This window comes from Gallus gallus, chromosome 6, assembly GCF_016699485.2.
Source record: "Gallus gallus isolate bGalGal1 chromosome 6, bGalGal1.mat.broiler.GRCg7b, whole genome shotgun sequence".
NCBI classification, from domain to species: Eukaryota; Metazoa; Chordata; class Aves; order Galliformes; family Phasianidae; genus Gallus; species Gallus gallus.
In genome coordinates, this window is record NC_052537.1 from 18,350,464 (window position 1) to 18,372,327 (window position 21,864).

The window sequence follows — 21,864 nt, forward strand, 5'->3', positions numbered from 1 at the left end:
CATTATGCTCAAGTGCGTAACTTGGGAGTGTCTCAGTCATGCTGGAATACATCCACCATTTACCGATGTATGTCGTATTGATTTATCATGGTGGCTCAGGCAAGTGCTGCTGCCCTGCCAGGGGGGAACAGCTCAAGTGGCTTTGGTTTTTTGTTTGTTTTGTTTTTTGTTTGTTTGTTTGTTTTTCCTGGGTTGTTTCATTGAGTTCTTTGTCTGGGACATCTTTAGTGGGCCTGAAACCTGCTGGTTCTCTTTCATTACCACTTGCCCAACTGACTGACATGTCCATAGATGCTTCCCAGCTCCCTGGAAACATTTTATACTTACAGATGTTCCTATGTGCTGTGAGATGTATCTGGGAATTAATAGCAACAGGGCAAATAATGAATTAACCAAGCTTGAAAGTTACTCTTTGTGTTGTCAAGTGACATGACTTTGTGTGAGATCTGCCACGAAAAGTCATGTAGCCCTGCCTCAGTCCTGCACATAAGCATGCAATGTCCTGTGTACCATCCAACCAGAAGCAGGAGCCTTGGCAACACTGAGTGTGAGCAGGCACAGAGAAAGAGCAGTATGGCTGCATGGAGAAACAGACTTTTATTCCCCCCTTTTTTTTTTTAACTAATGTTTTCCAGTTTAGCAGGCAACAAAGACTGATGAAATAAAGCCTGCTCGTTAAGTCTTCTTCCCTTTTAAATGTCTGATCCTTAATCTCCCAGGAAGTGCTAATACCACTTTTGTTCGATCAGGTGAACTTGGAGGAAGTGCAAGCAGCCATTGGTAACTATTGCACTGCTGCTTGTACCACAGCACAGTGAGACACAAAGTGATACTTGCGGGGCACAGCTTTAGCGCTTCTCTGATCTCAGATTCCTGCTCCATATGATGGTGAAGTCTCTGGGAGCTACAGCTGTTTTCTTGCTGCTTTGCACAAGCTGCTGCCTTGTCTGCTCAGTATGGAGGAAGGTGTCTGGAACGTAGGTTGCCTTTCAAGCCATTTACTTAGCCATGGCAAAGTCGAAGGAAGCACAGTGAGCTTTCTCCTTCTTTCTTTTTTTTTTTTTTCTTTCTGTCAAGAAGACTTCTAACAGTTGGTCCAGGCTACGAATATCGATAGGGTAGGCAATATTTTCATGTATTTTCTTTCATTTGTATTTCTGTCATTCTGTGATATTTTATGCTTTGAACTTATTGTATAACACAAAACAAATAACCCATGGTATATCAGGACTATTAACACAGCGAAAGAAATGAACATTTGGCTGCTTACCTAAGCAATTAATGCCACTGTGGTGACATTGCAAGTGCTGTATTATGCCACGTAGCATGGATTCAGCTGTGTTGTCACTGCAATCACAGTAAGCTATACACTGCAGGGAAAGCGGTCAATATGGGAAATGCCAATCCTACATCCATACATCTGTCTTTGTTAGCTCAAAGAAACCCTTTACCTGAAGTTTGTACAATTTCTGTAGCAATTTTTACGTATTTCATAAAAGTAATGGGAAGATTCAAGCTGACATTCATCTTCTAAAAGGCATCGTGGAGATCCCACAATTATTTCACTCTGTTTTGTCTCAATGAGCAGTGCTGTAATTGCAGTTTTAATTCTGATAGGTCCAGTAAGTACAGTCCAGCAATCTTCCATGTTGTTAGAGAGACTGGAGGGTTTCCAGATCGTGTCTTAAAGCCATAATGCATTTTTTATAAATGAGGGAAAACAAACAGTCAAGATATGTACCTATTTTGGGCAGTGTGTGGGAGCCTAAGCTTTGTGGAGAATTGTTTTCTGCTGCATCATGTCCTCTGGCATCACATAGAAGAGCATAAGTCTTCTGTCCCTAAAGAATCTAGGAAATTATCTGAGTGTCTCAGTGTTATCAGGCTGGGCATTGACTGTCATTCAAGAAGAGTTCTCATGAATTTGGGAGGTGGCAGCTGTCTTCACTTGTCTAACGTGGAATAAATGAGACCTCATAAGGTCGGGGCATATTTGCCACCGAGGTGATTATTGGAGAAATGTCAATGTCCTTGCGATCTTTAACAGGCTTCAGAGAAAAGTTCTGCAGGATGGATGTTAAGAACAGGAATAGCTCCATCCGGGCCAGCCCTTCTCCTGCACAGATGCGTTTTCCTGCAAGGAAAGAATGAGGAAAAAAAGGAGGTGATGGTAGAGTACTTTTGCCAGTAACTGATTTGAATCCCTCTGCCGTGAAAGTTCGGACTTCTCTGAATGGGCAGGTAGCACCCAGAAGGATGCCTCTGGGGAAGTGAACAGAATTAAACTAAGGTCTCGGTGTTCAGAACAGTGCGAGAGTAGTGGGTGGGCCAATGCAATTTGAAGGCTTCGTTTTTTCCTGTTCTATTGCTCTTCTAAGGCTAGTTAGGAGAGAGGGGTGGCATGGCTATGAGTGCCACTTTGTGCATCTTTTCTTGTAGAATGCGTTGGAGGAGCTCTGGTACTTGGTAAGAAAAGGAGGTAAATTGAACCATAGTACATGGGGTAGAGCTGCCCAGAAGTGACCAACAGATCATCACTGTTCAGATCGTGATGACAGAGCCACTGAAGTCTCTGAAGAGCTTCTAGGAGAGGATAGTCTAGGATCTGATGTAGAAAGAGCTCTTTACCTGCAGAGAATGGCATGAAGTAGTCACTCCTTCTGAAGGTGCCGTTTGCATTCAGGAAGTGTCCCGGGTCAAATTTTTCTGGGTTTGGAAATTCCTTGCAGTCTTGCAGGATGGGAGACAGCAAAGGGAATATCATGGTGTCCTAAATTAGTGCAGAGAGAAGAAAGTTGAAGCGGAGACATGCCAAAGTAAAGCCCCACTGAGCAGTTCCCAGAGCTGAATACACGAGCAACCCCTTTGATTTAACTGCTATGTGGTTCCATTATGCACCACTGTCAGTCAGAATTAGCAGTGTTAGAATGTCATGAGAAAAGCTGGTAGAACTGCAAAACTGGTGAGCGTTGCAGTCTTGGGGGACATCTAGAAGGCTTAGAGAAACAGAGTTCTTTTTTCACAGCACCCATTCATATCTAGGAGATAACTTGCTATCTTTCTTCATAGATGCAGTTCATTCAGTAATAATTACTTGTATTGCAAACAAAAAGTGGGAAAATACTGGTTCATAAAAGGAAGGCTACAACACCGTACAACTTAAAGCATACTAGTACCTCAAAAGCACCAGTTCTTCTCCCAGATCAACTTATTCTGATTCTGTATCGCATTCCGGTGTGTTTGAAACTTAAGTAAAATGTGATTCATTTTAGCACAGCCCAGCAAGAGATTATGAATGTTCCCAGAAACAGACCTTGGGGATAAAATAGTCTCTGAGCTTGGTGTCCTTGATCACAGCATGTGGAACATTAAGGGGAAGGAAATCAATGAATCTTTGGATTTCGTGGATGACGGCATCCGTGTATGGCAACTGGCTCCTGTCTGCCATGCAGGGGCTTCGGTCTCGGCCAACCACGCGGTCAATCTCCTTGTGCATTTTCTCTGTTAGGGAATAAGTGAATTGACTGGATGTTTCCCAAAACCTTTCCTGACCGTTGCAGCAAAGCTTGCTTTTCACCATCCCCCAAGAATATCTGAACATACTTGGTACTGATGGCTCTCTCCTGGAAGTAAAGCTAAGGCCGATGGACATCTCTGCTATTAGGGACTGTTGCCACCAGTGGTAGTGACACAAACTGTGCGCTTGGAACCCCTGGTTTATAATATGGCTTCAAGTAAACATTGCCTTTCCTCTTACCTTCAATCTCTGGGTGTTTCAGGAGAATCAGAAGTCCATATCTCAGTGTGGTGCTGGTTGTCCCCGTTCCCGCAAGGAACAAGTCAAGTGTGGTTCTGGTCAAGGACTCAACAGTGAAATAAGAGTTCTCTTTCTCCTGGAGGAAAATGTGGCAGAATTCTTTGAGTCCAAATGGTAAGAAGCTTTTCCCCAAAGGAGGTCTTGTGCCTATGTTGTATGTTTTTAGACACCCCGAGCTGTCTTTTGAAAAATACAGCCCTCCCCAGAACGTCAGGAATAAGAGTTCTTATACTGACATTTGGGATAGTATGGGTAGAGTATTGAATTACCTCAGTGAGGTTTATCTACAGCTTTCCTAGCTTTGGCTAGTGCTGTATGCCACTGTTAGTGCTGCGCTTAAAAATCTTTCAGAGGAAAATGGAGGGGAGGGAAAGAAGGTGCCAAGAAAAGCAGCTTTCCCTCTGTATTTGCAGAAGCCCGGTGTGCTGCTACGTCTGGGACACGATGCAAGGATTCAAACGGTGGTTTTCCTATCGTCCAAAGAGTTCTCACTCACTCTTACATTACCTGTTCCATTTTGTTAATGAAAGCATCAATAAAATCTCGAGGGCAGCTGGCATCGAAGGATTCCTGGTGTGCTATTACGATTTCTTTAATGAAGTCATCAACGGTTTCAGTGTTTTTTATTAGTGTTTTATGAGGCCCAGGCAAAGAATCTAAGATGGTTGGGAAGAAATTGTAGAGCTGTAAAAATAAAAGGAAGGGAAAGCATATTTTGGTTAAAGTGCTTGCAATAAATTGTTCCCGTAACTCTTACTACAAAAAGGAGAAAACTCTCTTTTGCATCATGGTTTCGCTATACTCGAGAAGAGACTTTACTTGAACTGCTTTAGCAATTCTGTTCTGCTTTGGACATACAACTAGATGTCGATAAAATGAAAAATCATACCAGCGATAAATGAGTAACATGAATGAATATAATTTTAGTAACCTTAACAATTAATACATTTATTAATGCAATGAAACTGCACAAACCATTGTTTGTATTCTGTTCTGGTATTTGTTATTTTCTTCCAGCATCTCAATTAAATCCAGAAATTTCTTGTCCTCGTAGTCAAACCGATCCCCAAATACAATGGAGCAGATGATGTTGGCAACAGCATGGATTAAGAACTTCCCAGGGTTGAAAGGTTCCTCTGCAGCAACAACAAAAAAGGTAACTGCTGTCAGTACTTTAGTCATCATCTCCTCCTCTGATACCTCCTAGGAAGTTTTGCATTCACTTGAGACCCAGATTTTTCTAGTCCTTTAAGAAGATAGTGAGAGGCTTATCCAAATGGTTCTTCTCTACTTGTAATTAAGTGATTTTCCTGAAAGGATTGTTTAAGCGCCTGTTTTGTCCTGTTCTTTCTGTAACACTGTTCTGAGTGACTTGTTTCCTCTTCAACTGACACACGTCTTGCAGCAGCACAGACTGTTTATTAGAGACTGCCTGAAGAATTCCACCATAACCCAATGAAACTTCAGATACCTGTGATCAAAAATAGAGTTTTGACAGCACGGCTATAGAATTTTCTTAGTAAATAACTATGGAAGCGTGAGAAAAAATGAGATTAGATCCATGAAAGACACGAAAGTTGAACCTGGAGAGCGCGGTAAGGTATATCTCAAGTATGGAAGATGAGAATCATCAAGATGGAAAGTTATAAAATTCTAAAGGAAAAAAGATGGAAGAGAAAATGGTAACGTTAAGGATCAGCCTCTTCTGTGCAGCACTGGAGCCTGCCCTTCTCTGCCTTGCTCGCGACTCCTCGCCAGCAAAACCTCATCGGATATCTTGTCAGAAGTGGTAAGCATAGTAATGCTCAGCATAAGTAAGTCTAGTAGGTTAGTAGTCCTATCTATTTATTGTTAGCATTAAGTATAAAAACGCTTCTGACTTTTCAGTTACTTGTGAAGCCTTTTAGTACATAGTAAAGCATAGAACGTAGTATTCAGCGTAACAAAGCGACCGAGACTTGGAAGCTTACAGTGAGGCATATACAATTCAGAATCAGTGAAATGAAAAGAGCAGTAGAGATGAGCACATTTTCTCAGATTGGTAGCAGGGATTGTTATTTGTGAATCCAGACTGAATTTTCTTACAGTCTCATTGCAGATACGCAAGGTTTCCCAGCAGACACACGTCAGTGTCCTACCGTGTGTCTTCCTGATCCTCTCCACCAGAAAATGAGCTTCCTCCTGGATTCGCTCCTCAATGCCCTTCTTCCCCATTCCAAAATCACGCAGGGTGGTGAGGGCAAATCGTCGCAGTTGCCTCCAGGTCTCCCCATTGCTGGTCACAATGCCTGTCACAAGAAGGAACAACAAAGATTCCATGAGTAAGTAAATTTTCTGCCCCCCAACCTCGTTCTGGAATAGATATCTACCACAATTGGGATATGCCCCAAACCCTAATCTTCCTGCAGTTATGGAGGTGACAAATTGATCAATCTGATCAAGGCACCACCGTTTATTTCCAGAAAAAGAGAAGTGACAATGGGCTGTCAATAGAAAGGGACCACTGGTGCTAAAGTCAACTTGGCCACGAGCAGGTGGCTAAGACAAATTCCCAGATGTGCAGTGATGCACCTTCACACATCGTATCATTACTGAAAATACCACGGGACAAGCATTTACTTGAATAAATGCTCTGCTGGGGACTGTCATGGTGAATGAGCCCAGGGCCTAATCTTGAGTAGGACCCTTAACTAGCACAGCCTGTATTTGCTTGTCAGTGTTGTGTTCAGTTGATGGCTCCTGAGCTGTAGGGACTTTGCCAGTATTTTCAGAAATGGAAGAATAACAGTAAGATCTTAGGGGCACCTTTTGGGGACGAAACTGTAGAAAGAATATGAATGGTGCTGAAAATCGAAAGGAACTCACTGAAGGCAACCTAGGACCTTAAACAGTTCTCCAGGGCTTCAACCTACTGCTAGGCCCAAGTAATGGGTTGGGCTTTTAATGCTTTATTCCTAATTTTTATGTAGAAATGTAGTGTATTACCCTCCAGTCACTCCTCCACTGCCCTCACAGGTGGATTCCTGTTCCAATGACACGATGAGTTCTGTATGGCAGTGTTACCTGGGACGCACCTGTGCCCTTGAAGAGCTTTTCAATCAGAGGCAGTATTCCTCTCCCACTGAAGGCTTCTCCGTTATCAATTAGGGCTTCTTTCACAATGTCGTAGCCATACAGCACCACAATCTTTTTGGGGCCTAAATGTATTGTGAAGATAGGACCGTACTTTTTGCTGAGCTGCAGGAAGGAAGAACACAAGGAACAACACATCTGGATGTTAATCATGGAAAAATTAAGTTTGCAGGTCTTTGCCTGGTGAATAAGACCCCTACGCAAATTTTCTGGGAACCATTTCATTTCTTAGCTCTTTCCCATCCATCTACCACCATTCCATCACAGTCCCCTCAGGAACCGGCTCCAAAGCCAAACTTACTCCACCTATTCTCTCCCAGGCACTGCAATACAGGTTCTGTTGAACAGATGCATGACAGTTCCCTCCGGGGGAGGGAACAGACAGCACCATTCATCTTCAACTCCTTTGATTCATCCCTTATACTCGTGACAACCCCTCCCTGGAGATTATACCTACCTGGCAGGGAGCAGAGACAACAAAGCATAGCAAGGTCCTCCCTAAAACAGTGCTCGGCGTTGTTGCCAGAGCACTGAGGGGATGGGTACAGAAGGGATGTGGTGAATATGGCAAAAGCATCAATACCTTGTCTAGAAATCTGTTGTATACTGCAGTACTGTCGTGAGGCCAGTGCAGGTCTCAACATAGGTATGGTAATTCCAGTAGGCAGCGTAATACATCAAAAGCAAACATTTACACAGAAGCTGTGAATTAAGCTGAGACTGTCTGGACTGGGCTTTGTTCTACAGGCCAGGGAGACAACACAGAAATGAAAGAGGCAGCCTTACCTCCTTAAAGCTTCCCATCAAGTCCCACGGGTTCAGCTGAAAAACATTTCCAATGATGGGGATTGGCGTGGGACCAGGAGGCTCCTTCCCTCTTTGCGATGTACTCTTCCATGCAGCAATGAGAAGGCATGAGATACAGACCAGCAAGAGGATTGTGGGCAATCCCAGGAACTCCATGGTGGGCAGAGGAAGAGATGTCAAGTGTCAGAAGAGTCTGAACTGGGACCTGCAAACCTGAGGTATTTATAAGCTGTAGAACAAAAGCACGTGGATTAAATCAGCCAATATCAGCTCCCTGTTCCTGCTGAGGCAGCAGGTTACTTATTAATCTGCTCAAGATTAGAATGAACAAACTAGGGATGAACTCATTGTTTACTCTGACTTTTTTACATGTACAGCTTGTGTGACTTTGGGTAATCATTCATGTGGTACTAATAATGATCTAATGCTCCCAAATGATCTCACAATGCAGAAATACTAGAGCCTAGCTGCTGAGTGTATGCTTCAACTCTTGTCCTTATGCGTAGGATGACTCCTGCCAGCCCCTCCAACAGGTGCGCGCAGTGGAGGGAGCTGTGGATGCGAAAAGGGACCCAGGTCAGAGAGTATACTGCGAGAAAGACATCCGGCCTTCATCAGAGAAGACCACCGGACGACCACTGAGAGATACCACGCGTGTGTAAAGGAACTAAGTCACGGGGTGGGGCAAAACGTTAGTCATTCTGGGGACTCGGCCCAACCTTTTCTTAAACATCTAATGCATATGTAAGCAGCTTGTTCTTTAAGTATGTACATTTCTTGCCATCTGGTATACAGGTTTGGAGGGAATATCGCCCCCTTCATCCAGCATGAGTGCTCAGCACTGAGTAAAAACACCTGCTTTATGACTATTCTGTGCTTATAGTTTGATGCCATGTTTCACTGCCAACCAACAGCCAGCACTGGCTAAGCAGCGGCTGCCCCCTGGACAACTTCCCACAGCTTTATGGCCATCTGCATGGTGTCAGAAAATGCTAAAACAGCAACTGGCATCATTTATACAGGGAAAGGGACACAGTTCTTCACAGATCGTGAGCTGCAGAACACCATTAGCCAGGATGTAGCTGTTAAGTTTATATGCGTTCAAAAGTAATCAAGCAAAGTCATGGCAGAAAAATCCATTCAGGGTATTCAAAAATGCCCAGGACTCTCTGGATGCTGGAGAGCAATCAAAAAACAATTCCTCCGTGGTTGCATTGCTGCTATTCTTGGGACCTCGTTTTCAGCCAGTGTTAGACGGGATCCCTATCTGACTTGACTGTTGTTGTGATGTTGTGCATCCATCCTTAGGCTCCTGTGTCCTTACATTGAGATGTATTACTTCACTGAATGTTCTTATTTCACAGATTAGCCCGTAGGAAGCATCACGTCTATTCTGCTGTGAATTACATCTCTGCTGCTAAAATCTTATCGATTTCAGGTAGGATTCTTTTTAGCCCCTTGCAGAAAATCACAGTGTCAACTCCTGCCTTACAAGACAGAGGCTTTGCCATCACCAGCAGTATTAAGGTTAAATGTTAACTTCATAATTCAATAACTTATAAAACATGCCTACTTGTGACCTGCTGCAATGGCAGGACTCGAGATAAGTAACAAACCTTGTCATTATTTTTCAGGTGATTCAGGTGATTGCAGAAATGCCATTTAACCAGCCAGCACAAAAGGTTTGGTTAAATATTTGTGTCTGAACTCCCAGGACCCAAAACACAACTCAGTTGACTCAGGACCAGGCCACTGACATAACTGCTCTCCAGTCATTTAGGGCGTACGACAGATTGCTATGTATTGGCTCGGTCTCTGAAAGGGCAAGGAAGTTCAGGCCTTATCACCTGTTGTGCGATCTGTACGGTGACCTCAGCAGTAAAGCACTCTGTTGTTCCTGTTGCTGATCATCTTTGAAGAGAGCTTAGCTTTAAATGATAGTCAGGATTAAATGAGAAGAGGCCCTTCCCCAAGCCAGGCAGCGAAAGTCAGGAATTGGGACAGTAAGTTGACAAGTGCATGTGCTTTGCAAACAGCGCACATCACAAAGACAGTTGTCAATGGGCAAATTCACCAACTGACAATATTAAATCTCAGAAAAGTTCAGCAATCGTTGAGTAGCAAAACCTTTGGCTACACTTTCAGATCTCTGTTAACTACTACAATACAGAAAATAGATGAAATATCATAGAATCGGTCAGGTTGGAAAAGACCTTAAAGATCATCGAGTGCAACCACGACCTAACCATGCTACCTAACTCTAACAACCCTCCGCTAAATCGTGTCCCTGATCACCACATCCAATGCGACCTGCTAAATGACTTACTCGGCCTTATGGTTGACCTGAATGAGGAGGTGGAGAGGCTGAGGAGCGTAAGGGAATGTGAGAGGGAGATTGCTTGGTGATGCCAAACGCTATCGGCCCCGAGATCTTGGCAGTCAGCTGAGGCTCCACATGGAGCGCGTCACCCCCTGCCGCCTTGCAAACAGGTGACAGAGGGGACCCAGCAGGCAGATAGTGTTCCTGCTGCCGTGAACCCCCTGTCCTCTCCTCCCCCTAGGAACAGTGGTGAAGAATCGAGGGATGTGGTGCAGTGGCAAAAGTCCCCTGCTTGGCAATGCAGGCGTGCCCTCCCAGAGATCTCCCTGCCTCCCCAGCTGCCCCTGCGGAACAGGTACAGTGCTCTGCAGGGACCACTGGACAATGGTGGTGATGATGGTTCTCCCCACGTGGTGGTGTTACCAAAGTGTAACCAGACCTCACTTAGCATTAAAACCTCATCGTCAAAGGAAAAAACAACAGGTCACTGTCGTTGGTGACTCTCTGCTGAAGGGAGCAAAAGGGGCAATGTGTAGACCAGACCTTCTACACGGGGAGGTCTGTTGCCTCCCAGGAGGCTGGGTTAAGGATGTAAGGAAGAAACTTCCTTCCCTAGTTCAGCCCTCAGTTTACTGTCCCCTACTGTTGTTTCAGGTGGGCAGCGATGATACAGGAAGAACTTCCCTGAAGACTGTGAAAAAGGACTCCAGAGCCTTGGGGTGACAGGTAAAGGATTTGGGAGCACAAATTGTGTTCTCTTCTATTCCTCCAGTTATAGGGAATGATGGGGGACTAAATATGATGGGCCAGCGGATTAATACCTGGCTCCGAGCCTGGTGTGCCTGGCAGGGGTTTGGGTTTTTTGACCTCTGCTCTGTTTGCACGAGACAAGGCCTGCTGGCAACCGATAGGAGTAGCTTCTTCCACCGGTGGAAAGGGGTCTTAAGACGGGAGTTGGGAAGGTTCATTGATAGAGCTTTGAACTAAGTACAAAGGGGGGTGGGGGGGACGTAACTGGGGTCACTAGAACGGAGTCTGTATGTAACATCCCAGTGCTTGTAGGAGAGGGATGTGCTAGTAAGATCTCACGGTCTTGTGTCTTGGTGAACGAGGAGGATGACTCACCCTTTTGTAGGAAGAACACGAGGGTTGGTGGGAGGTTGGTGGCTGTGGAAACACGTGAGTATGGTCACGAGGGTCTGAGGGCTACTGCCACTCGAAAGGAGGCCCGGCTCAGGTGCCTTTACACTAATGAACGCATCATGGATACTAAACAGGAGGAGCTGGAGGCCATTGTGGGGTCGGAAAGCCATGATATGGTCACTATCACAGAAACGTGGTGGAATGAATCGCACAGCTGGAGTGCTGTGACGGATGGCTACTTACTTTTCAAAAGAGATAGATAGGCAAGGCAGGAAGGGTGGTGGCGTAGTAGCCCTCTGTGTTAAGAAAGAGTGTGAATGTATGGAAATTAATGTTGGTGATGATAGGGTTGAGTCAGGATAAAAGTGAAGGCCAATAAGACTGACGTTATCGTGGGAGTCTGCTACAGGCCACCCAAGATGAAGAGGTGGACAAGACACTTCATAGACAGCTGGGAGAGGTCTCAAGGTCTCTCCCCCTTGTACCTGTGGGGGACTTCAACTATCTGCTGGATTTATAATACAGCAGATAGGGAACAGTCCCGGAGTCTGGTGAAGACACAGCTGGTGAAGGAGTCAGTGAGGGGAAGCAAAATCTTGGACCTGCTGTTTGTTAATAGAGAAGGTCTTGTGGGGATATAAAGGTTGGAGGCAGTCTGGGGGCAAATATCATGCATTTAAAACATGAAGAAAAAAGGTAACTGTTATGAACGTCAGGTACTATAATACGTGCCTTCGCTATATTTTCAGTCCTGCCAGAGACAGAATCACAGACATAGCAGAGGGAGTTGAGAAGACAGAGGAGGAAATCAGGGAAGCTATATAGCACTAAAAAAAGTGAAGCCATCACATTGCACAGCCTGCATGGCGTGGTTGTAGCAGGAAGACTGTCCTTTACTGTGCTGACATTGTCTTCCCATCAACTCTTTAGAAAGTTGGGAAATTAGAATCTCTTCAGCAAGTAGCCCAAAGTGTGATACAGTGCAGATGTCTATAGGGGAACACAGTACCAGCTATTCTCCTCATCAGCGTAAACTTCCGTACAAGATCCCTCAGACAGTTTTACATATTTTCTAACTCTTTGGGAATCTTCAGTTTTTGATTGGAGGATACTGCAGAAACCACAGGGATTTTCATTTCATTTTTTCAGGTGCTTGTATCTATCAGATGGGATTTTTCCTAATCATGACAAAATAGAGCAAGTACAGTAAAAGTGCAAATCACATTTCCCAACTCTAGATAGTGGGCAAGAAAAAGTAGAATAATTTGAGAAAGAAGGACTGTGGAAGGAACCGGAAGGAAATGAAGGAAGTGTGTTTAATATAGCACCCATCAGAGAAAAGTGCTGAGAGCCCAGGGTGGCGTAGGGGGATCCACTGCACGAGACCTTTCTTTCTTCGCAGAAAGTACGCAGTGGGACCACTGGGTACAAGGACAGAGACGTAGGAGTCAGGGAGCTCGGTTGGCTCCCTTGGCTGGTGACCCCAAGTCGTTTCCTAAGTAAGAGGTTACGCCAGCTGCATGGTGATAGAGGGAAATGGAGAATTTGGGAGCTTCTGGCGTGTGTTTTCTGCAAATCACGGTGGGACTGTTATGAAATGCTCTGACAGGGATTGGCCGGCTGTCACAGCCCGATAGTTCGTGACCTGCATTCCACGAGGAACAAGAACTTGCATGAACTCACTGGATTAGGAGGTGGACAAACAAAGATCTTCTGGCGGGACACCAGCAGCACTGGTTGGGAAGGTAAGAAAAAAGATGAATTTATGAATGAACCAAAGCCAGTGTTCACTCAGTTAAAGCAAGTATCTCCGTGTTTCATGCTGAAGTGAGATTTTTTTAAGCTAATAGTTATATTTCAGTTTCATTTAATTCATTGCAGCGATTGACCTGTTCTCTTCTGTGGCAACTGTCATAATTTGGGTCTCGATTTTCTCACTCTATCCCAGAGCTACAGCATGCAATAAGCTCTTTCAGTTCCCACCGCTACGTTTCATGCAAGAAACCGCTGGGTAAACAACCCCAAGAAAGAGACCCCTTTGTTGCAGCTCTCACCTCCTCCTCCTCTAAGAGGAAATGGTGACTCAGCTCCTTGTGTAGCCATCGTCATTAACCGTACATATCATCCCTTTTGGGAGCGCTCATGCCATACATGCGCTCTCTCAAATGTGATGGGTCTCCTATGCGTTTTGGCTGAAGCTCATGTGAAATAGTGGAAGGGAAGGACATCTACCGTGATTTTTTTTCCACACTTGAGAGGTGTGAAAAATATGACCTTGCAACAAAATATTGTCAATAACAATAACAACCAAATCTGGTTATGTACTGCTGCCTTGTAAATTTCAGATGAGTCTCCCTGTAGTTAGTGCTAAGGCAAAAGATACGCAGTGATCCACAGCGGTACGGTACGCTGTCTCCTGTTAGTTTTCAATAGCTCAAATGACCCAACAAAAGATACAAACAAGAAGCTAACTGGGCATATTGTACAGCCTTTCTGATATTTCACAAGGACTTGGCAAGAAGGATGTTTGATTTGTCAGTTCAGATGAGTTGGTTAAACGTTTCTTAATGAACTCAGTTCATCCAGGCATTGGCCAACAGGATCCAACATGAGAAATTCTACGTAGCTTTTGCTGAAAAGCATACTGAACTTCCGTGACCTTTTTCATTGTACCTTTCAGTGCAAAGTACATTGCAACCTCAGGCTACAGCTTTTAAGGAAGAACTGCGATTGCTTATTTCATCCAAGTGTGCTTGACGGCATCTGCCAATTAAGTGATGGTGAAGAAAAGAAGTATCACCGCCCTTTTTTTACAGCATGAAGTGTTTTTCTAAGTCTGCATCAAGTTTCCCCAAGCCCTTAGACTCAATACCTTAACTAGATTCATCCTTATGCCATTATGACTCATGCCATAATTGACCCACCTACGCTGTACTGCTGGAAGGTAAGGCTATACAAGGGTCAAGGAGGCATTTCTGAGGTGTTTCTGCAATTAAAGAAAATAAAGCTTGGTTGATTAATAATAAGGAGTAATTGGGAGTAAAGAACAAACTTACTTTGATGAGATAAAGCAAGCATGTAAAGGAGTACAGTTTTCTGGTTCATATTATAACCACGGTATATGAATTTTTGATGGATTTTAAATTGCTTGCTTCAGCCAGTTTTTTTTTTTTTTTTTTTTAAATTTTAGTTTCTACTGATACGTACAGGAATTTTTCAGCTACTGGTGCCCTGGATGTTTAGTCTTCATCTAATTCAATGCTCCCCCTACCCGTCCGTAGGTAATAATCTGATAAACGGTTTACGGCTGTGCCAGATTAAGCAAATTTTTAGTTTAAAAAAAAAAGGGGGGAGGGGGGAACACAGGAAACAAATTCCTTTCTTCGTGTGCTCTCACCTCTTTCCATTTATTTCCAAATTGTAGTTCCAAAGGAAAAGTTCAAAACCAAATTGGCATGAGTGTCCATATCAGTCAGAGCTTAACCATTCTGTTCTCATTTCATTTGACCATCTGGCAGCAGAACAGCACTGCTGGAAGTCGACTCTAGGAGAGGTAGACCGAGTCGTACGCTCACAGCCAATAGTGCACATCAGAAAAAAATCGCTGAAGGAAACCTGCCAGAGTATTTCCCTTTTAGCTCCCTGAAGTCTCCATACGTACTTTGCAAATAAACCAAAACTGTAAATAAGAAGCCCCAGCGATAGGTGTCAATACACAAGGACAATACGTTTTCCCCCTCTTAAAGGAAATTAAATACTTCCAGCAGTCTGCAGACCTGCCTATTTCTCACGTGCTCTCAGTCTCTTTCCTCCCAGAACGCCTCATTTACCTCACTGGTAGCACAGTGTTGTACGACCCAACCTGCCACGCGCAATGCGATTAGATCCATAGAGAAGGGCCACATAGCCATATCTGATGTATCTGAGCCTGTAGCACTGCCATATGCACACCCTGTTTGGCAGCGGTACTAAAATTAGGGCAAATCTGTGTGATGTTCATTGAGAGCTGGTGGTAAATACCGTATACACCTTGCCAGAGAAACTGCACCTGGATATTGGTATCTTGTGCCCACTGAAGCTAGACGCCAGCACGGATACTGTAACACCTAACAGCCAGAAATTCTTCTGTCTCACATGCTGCTGCTAAGACAAAGTTTAGACAGTCAAATCTTTTCGATCTTTTCTAGTGCTGCCATCTTACGTCAAACAGCTTTTTCCCTTCTATCGTGCCGCAAGCAGCCAGAAGCGTACTCCATCCGCAGTCACAGATGTCATGGTTTTGGCTGGGACAGAGTTAATTTTATTTGTAGAGGCCTCTAAGATGCAGTACTTTGGATTTTTGATAGAAATGCTGGTAATAGCGCATGGATGCTTTTGTTGTTGCTGAGCATTGCTTACACGGAATACGTTGCTATGCAGCGAGGGAGGCCTTTAATTCACCTGGTGACAGAGCTGAGAGGAAGGAAGTGGAATAACTGTAGCTCCAGCAGAAGGTAATCTGTGGGGGTTTTTTGTTTGTTTTGTTGTTGTCGTTGTTGTTTTTCCTATTTTCATCCAAATCCAGTAAGTTTTGGAAAGCAAACAAACAAACAAACACTGTTTGTTATCACAGTGGTGTTTCAGTAAACAAAGCCACGCAGCTTTATTCCAAAGTCCATGTACTCTAACATCAAAAACGTGTTAAAATGGTTTTTAATTATATTAGTGCTTAGAAAAAGCAAAGTCCTTGCAGCGTGATCACAGAGGCAGTTCATGGAGTTGGCAGGCTCCTGCCTGCCACTAATGCATTCTCCTTCCCAGAGAACTAGTTTGGAACAGTGTTTGGAAATAATATCATCATTAACCAGCTCACCGAAAGGTTGGTAGGATCTGCTACCAATATTAACCATTGTTAACGGATACCGTGTTATTCTCAGGGATGAACAACTGCTGCTGCACTATTGATTTCTGAGCAAAACAGGAGGAGGCAGGAGGCAGCACGCCCCGTTACTTTTCCATCCCACGAGGGATTGTGGGGCTAGGCTGCTCCGAGCGTTATGAGATCCCCGTGCCCTCTACTGGCTGCTCTGGTCACGCTGGGATTTGCAGACGTCCAGCTTCATGCTTTTCCCATGTTTGTTTTCTTTCGTTCCAGCTAATGCCAGTATCGCCATACCATTCAGTCTCCTTGACAGGACCTGGACTCCTCTCTATTCCTCTTTTCATCTCAAACTCATTGACCATCTCCTCCCATCTGTCTCGCTTGGAGAAATAAACAGCATCCCGTTCTAGCAGATGGACCTGGGGGAGATCAGGAAGGTCCGACACATCAGCAGCGCACTGCTGGAGATCAGGGTCAGACTCTGCAACCACGCTGTACGTGTGGCTGCAGAGTCCTCGTCTGAGGCATCGCTCCTGAAGTAGACAGTCGTAGTCCTCTGTGTCAGTGCTATCGGAGACTGCTGCAAGCGTGATGGCCTCTGATCTCCTTGGGAGAAAGGAGAGAAAAAGTGATACCCGCATCCTGCCGCTGGGGTGACCTGGCTGGCCCTGCGCCTTCAGAAAGGAACATCTCTTCTGGACATGTTCACGTACTGGCTAAGTTGGGTTTGTCCAGCGAAAAGTAGTATCTTCCCACTCTGCAGAAACTGGTGAGTCTGCAGGTGAAGGAGGCAGGCGCCTGTTTTTCTACTTCTGCACATTATTTGTACATAGACTGAAAAGAAACAATATAAACTTATTAGGAAGCAGAGGGCATATCTCCATGCCTGGGGGAATTTGGTGAAGGCAAATGCAGCAAAAGGTATGGTTCTAAAACAACGCCTCTGGCAGTAAAATATTAGTAAACTATTAACATTATTATATTGTTGGTGCATGAACAACTGCCCTTCTGCTTTTCCTCCTCCCACCAGGAATTTTGAACAAATTTTGGGCACGTTACCTCAGAATCCTTCATCCAAGCGTTTGTTTATGCTGAATTTATCCTGGGCTCATTCAGTCAGGAAAAGAGGAGGCTCAGGAGAGACCGTATCCCTCTCTACAGCTACCTGAAAGGAGGTTGTAGCGAGGTGGAGGTCAGCCCCTTCTCCCAGGTAAACAGCGACAGGATGAGAGGTAATGGCCTGAAGTTGCTCCAGGGAGGGGAGGTTCACGTTGGATATCAGGAAAAAAGTCTTCTCAGAAAGAAAGAATGCATTGGAACAGGCTGCCAGGGGAGATAGCGATGTCACCGTCCCCGAAGGTGTTCAGAAACATGCAGATGTGGCACTGAGGGATGTGGTTCTGTGGGCATGGTGGTGGTGGGCTGATGGACTAGATGATCTTATAGGTCTTTTCCAACCGTAATGATTCTATGATTTTATGATTCTACAATGTACGCGTAGGCTCTAGAGATGTGCAGGTTGGTCAGCACAGACCTCCCCCCACCTTGGGCCCGCTCCACGAAGATCTATACCAAAGCATGTGGAAGTAAAGCTCAACACTTGCCGCTCTCCTCCTCTAACGCTGAACTTTGTGAGACAGCACAGCAGTGTCCGAGGGACCGTAAGCCTGCTCTACTCCAAGCAGTCAGCCAAGCAGTCGACGTGGTAATGCGTGGCTCTGTGCTGGCCCATTTATCCTTCTTTCATTGCATGTGGTGTAGAAGACTTTTGGGTCTTGATTAGACGCAAAGGACTGCTCTGGATGGTTCTAACACAGCCTACCCAGTTCTTGCTGAAGTACAGGAGGATATTTGCATGAAACTGTCTCCCCTTTACTCCTAGTCTCCTTTTCCCATATACATTAGATCTTTAGCAACACAACTATTCCAGCTCAAACATCACTCTTGGATGTTCTCAAGCCTGTGAACCTTCCCTTGGGTAGAAGCAGCCCTTGTGGATATTACTAATTACTCATCAGTGAAACTGAACATCCAGTTACAAGGTTGTGTATAAAAAGAAGGAAAATAAAATAAAGTGAAATAAAGTTTCAAGTGAATATTATTACCCGATTGTTTGTTTTTTCCTTTGTGATCACCTCAAGTACGGCAGAATATGCCAGTCTGCTGGTGCGGTTGTAATTCCAGCAGGATTTTATGCGCTCGGTTCGCCTGGAGAACTTTGGAAAGCCGAAATCTCCCAACTCCGTGAATTTTAGAACCTGTTCTCATTTATCCAGACAACAGGAAAAATGTTGTGTTCGCTTTCTGAAAACTGGTGCCCGGATGCACAGTTTATCCCCACCCCAATCATGCCAGCAATAAAAAGAGAATAGCTCACACTGCATTGCATAATAATTACATATTGAAGAGTAATTTTTGTGTTAATTGAAGTTTGTAGGAATAAGTAACTCCTTAAGAAGAGGTTTTGTGTAGCTGTTGGGTGTTTAGCAATGTGCTGGAGTTTATACTGCAGCCTTTTATTATTGAGGGCTAAATAAATAATTATTTATTGATTTCTTCCCTCCGCAGATGGAATCCATTTCCAAAAAACTTTGCAGGAATTTAATAGCATTGAGATCTGTACTCAGCCACCGCACTCAGCCAACAGGCTGAAAAGTCACTGTGACGAGAAAAAAGGGGTGAGGGTGCCAACAAACCAATGGACTTAGAGCCACAGGACCATCAGATAGGTCTCCTGCCCCGAGCACTGGGCTAAATGCACGAGCCGGGAAGGGAGAAGGTTCCCGTGAAGCCTGAGTATATCATATAGTAAAATATAGAGGAGAAGAAAAGATTATAAGTGAAATACAGTTTTCTGGCTAAGAAGGGCATCTCTTGACTGGCATTACAGGGCCTACGCTAAGTGCACAATGGAACATTTTCCACTCCAACTGTTTATGGAATTATGGAGAAAATAATGAGTTACTGACAAATGGCAACATCTGTTCTAGGGGTGAGGGAGGTTTTTCTTCTCACACATGAAAAAGAAGAAACAGAGAACGGGTCTAACCATGCCTAGCAGTGCTTAAGTTATAAAGAAGCTGAATTGCCTCTCAGAATTCCCCTACCATCCTCACCTCCTTGCTGTTCGGTAAGAGGAAAGGTATAGGTAGCTCAGATGTGCCGCTAAAGCTTCCCAGATCACAATCCCAAAAACAAAGACATCTGATGCTCTGGAATAGAACCCATAATTTCCCACCTCTGGGGCAGCCCTATGGAAGAAATGAACAGGTTATTCACCCAGTTCATTTGTGTATATTATAGAACTGGGAGGCGAGGTAAAGCAGAGTTGTCCGTGGTTTTCACCGTGGATCCAGAGGCTTGAGTTCACGCTTTGCATTAGTAGCTACGGTTAAGTAGCTAAATGAGAGGAGAGGAACTGAGTGAAAAAGGTGTATTGTGGGACATTTGGCTAAGGCACTGAAGAGAAATGGGGCACAGGGCGCAGCAGCGTTTTATATATATATACTCAGATTCATGAGAATGTTCCATTTTTTCCACGTTTTCTGCTGAACAAAAAGAGACAAGACAGTTTCTCTGCAGAGAACTACGCTCTGCTGTTTGGACAGGTACAACATAAAAAAATGGAAACACACATCTTTTAAAGAAAACCCTCATCATTTTCCCCATTTTCCATGTAAGGACGAGCCGGTGCTAAAGCTATGGGTAGGTGGGGCAGAGTTTGTAGTGGGAAAATGGAGAGAAAAAAGAGGGGGAGTAAAACGTAACAATGTGCTTACCATGTGGCCAAGTCAGCTGGCATAACTTTGCACAGGTAAGGCTCAAAGAGGTTCTCATCTGTCCCTGGGTGCGGCAGACAGACTGCTCTTCCCCAGCGACCAACTTTTGCCACCATCTTTCAAAAGAAAAAGGAGAAAGGGAGAATTTAACTTTGTTCTCTCTTTAGGACGAGCAGGAAGTTACAGCAGCGAGGCAATTGCTAGACAGTTCTTCCGTATTCCATCAACAGCAATCGGCAGCAATGCTTCTTGGTTCGAGGACGAATCATAATGCATTGACATTGCCACGACATTTGTCTAAGTACACCTTTCAGAAGTTAAGACAGTCAGTATGAGTTTTTTATACAGTGTATCTCACAGGACAGAGCTGAGCATCTCCAGAAAACGATTAGGCACCTCTGTCCTGGAAACTTGCCGTGGCTTATGATGAGTCTTTGTCTGGGGTGACCTATTTCATTGTATTAGCATTTGATTAAGAAAATAGACTAATTTTTTTTTTTTTTAAACAAAAAGTACATCATTTACTACGTGACAAACCATCTGTGACTGCAGTGATGTGCTCCTTAACATCCCTCTCTGTGTACTTTCCCACTGATTTGCTGAGGGCACACTTTGGGCAAGGGTCTACCTGGGTGGAATTGAATTGTGTTTAAAGGCAGCGGTGGGCCAAGCAGAGACAGGAGAAGAAGTTAGGGAATAGTCGGAAATAAGACCGAAACAGTAGAAAACTCAAATACCTCTGGGTAACTGACCAGAGTCAACGTAAATGTAACTGCACTGCAGGTCGCAGTGTATAGCCCTCCTAGAATGAAGATGTGTCACGGCAGAAGCAACTTAGTCCAGGCGAGGGAGAACTTTGTTGTCATCCATGCCAAGATGTGCAGCAGCTCCTATTAGGGAGTGCGGATTGCCGTGGAGAGGCTTGGAGGTCTGCAAAAGGGTGACATGAGAAAAGGAAGAAGTGGCATCAAAGGGCCAATACTTGCTAACAAGTTATCGCGAAGCCAAGCAGTGCTGCTCTACATGTTCCGCCCAGGAGCTTCCTACCCCCAGGGAGTGAATGGCAAGATGCTGCATTTTGCCCCAGATACGCATGGTTTGCCCACTTTGCACCCAGATGCACTGTGCAGAGGCTCCCAGGCTGGGCAGAGCCTGCAGTCCTGCAAGCAGGGGCAACAGAGCTGAGTCAGGAAGATGCGTTCAGTGAGGCTGAACAGTGGGGATGCTATCTCACCCTTAACTGACAGGGTCTCAGAAGCACACCCTCCCAGACGCCACAAGCAGTACAGCAATCACATCTAGTCCTGCAGCAGCGCTTCTCCAGGGCTCCACCTTGCAAACGACAGGGAAGCCATGCAGCTCGTTCAGTCCCTGCTGTGGCTAAAAAAGCACTGTCAAACACTTTTTACAATCCCTCAGTGAACGTTAGCAGCTCTGCACTGCTGCTCAGCTCCTGAAAATGCACAGAAGTGTGCCACGTAGCCGTTAGCATGAAATGCTTCACGTGTTTACAGCTACGCCGTGATTCCCCCACTCGCGGGAGGAGAGCAAAGCATCAGCAAGCCTGCAAAGGTAACAGTCTCATTCCTCAGTCTGCCTAGTGGAAATGAGTGGGATCTCAGGTCGAGCCGTGACAAACCCCGGCAGGTAACGTGTCAAGAAAATCTCTGTACGGAGAAAGTACTCTTTGCTCTGCCACACTGCAGAACTTCTCTGGAACTCAGACGAATTGTTCCAGATTAAAATGGGAACGAATAAGAGTGGAATGTTTTCATCATTTGCTGAAAGACCTCGTCGTGCTATGATCACGGACTGACCTTCAGCCTTGGCCAGGTGACCCCCTGGGAAAGGACAGGCTACAGCCTAGTTCTCAGGTGATTATGAAAGTCAAATAGTTAGAGAGTAACGAATGTACTGAAAACAGGCTGAAAAACATTCTGCAGTGAAACCCCACCTTCATCTCCCTGCTGCTGGAAAAGCAAAAAGCACACAGATAACGCAAAAA

The 21,864-nt window shown here is 44.8% G+C and overlaps 1 protein-coding gene and 2 long non-coding RNA genes across 10 annotated transcripts; 1 reads left to right on the plus strand and 2 right to left on the minus strand.

The window, feature by feature from the left end:
• Positions 1 to 578: 578 nt before the first annotated feature.
• CYP2C23a (cytochrome P450, family 2, subfamily C, polypeptide 23a) lies at positions 579 to 7,951 on the minus strand. The gene is made up of 9 exons (NM_001001616.2): positions 7,736 to 7,951; positions 6,892 to 7,054; positions 5,956 to 6,105; positions 4,793 to 4,953; positions 4,325 to 4,501; positions 3,758 to 3,893; positions 3,314 to 3,501; positions 2,629 to 2,770; positions 579 to 2,134 (listed from the first exon to the last, which is right to left on the minus strand). Exons 1-9 carry the CDS (start codon positions 7,910 to 7,912, stop codon positions 1,953 to 1,955), a joined length of 1,476 nt encoding a protein of 491 aa, NP_001001616.2. The 5' UTR covers positions 7,913 to 7,951; the 3' UTR covers positions 579 to 1,952.
• Positions 4,953 to 18,181, plus strand: LOC107053667. 7 transcript variants are annotated; one of them, XR_006939588.1, is made up of 9 exons: positions 4,953 to 5,606; positions 5,905 to 7,974; positions 8,263 to 10,431; positions 10,731 to 10,802; positions 12,829 to 12,964; positions 13,900 to 14,163; positions 14,410 to 14,500; positions 15,407 to 15,712; positions 16,354 to 18,181. It is a non-coding gene; the product is annotated as an uncharacterized LOC107053667 (long non-coding RNA). The 7 variants fall into 7 exon arrangements; XR_006939589.1 differs by lacking the exon at positions 4,953 to 5,606 and having other exon boundaries at positions 6,001 to 6,138; positions 7,697 to 7,974; XR_005861158.2 differs by lacking the exon at positions 4,953 to 5,606 and having other exon boundaries at positions 7,835 to 7,974; positions 16,354 to 17,001; positions 17,111 to 18,181.
• On the minus strand, positions 14,602 to 21,864 carry LOC121111218. Of its 2 annotated transcripts, XR_005861168.1 has the most exons (4): positions 21,094 to 21,864; positions 20,597 to 20,789; positions 19,860 to 19,975; positions 14,602 to 19,331 (listed from the first exon to the last, which is right to left on the minus strand). It is a non-coding gene; the product is annotated as an uncharacterized LOC121111218 (long non-coding RNA). The 2 variants fall into 2 exon arrangements; XR_005861167.1 differs by having other exon boundaries at positions 20,597 to 21,864.

What these genes read in the sequence shown, in the direction of transcription:
- CYP2C23a (NM_001001616.2), bottom strand. Translation starts at nt 7,912, where the DNA reads ATGGAGTTCCTGGGATTGCCCACAATCCTCTTGCTGGTCTGTATCTCA. An exon ending in AAAGCTCTTCAAGGGCACAG is followed by an intron (nt 6,106 to 6,891) that starts GTGCGTCCCAGG and finishes TTCTTGTGACAG; the next exon opens with GCATTGTGACCAGCAATGGG. An exon ending in GAGGATCAGGAAGACACACG is followed by an intron (nt 4,954 to 5,955) that starts GTAGGACACTGA and finishes TTGTTGCTGCAG; the next exon opens with AGGAACCTTTCAACCCTGGG.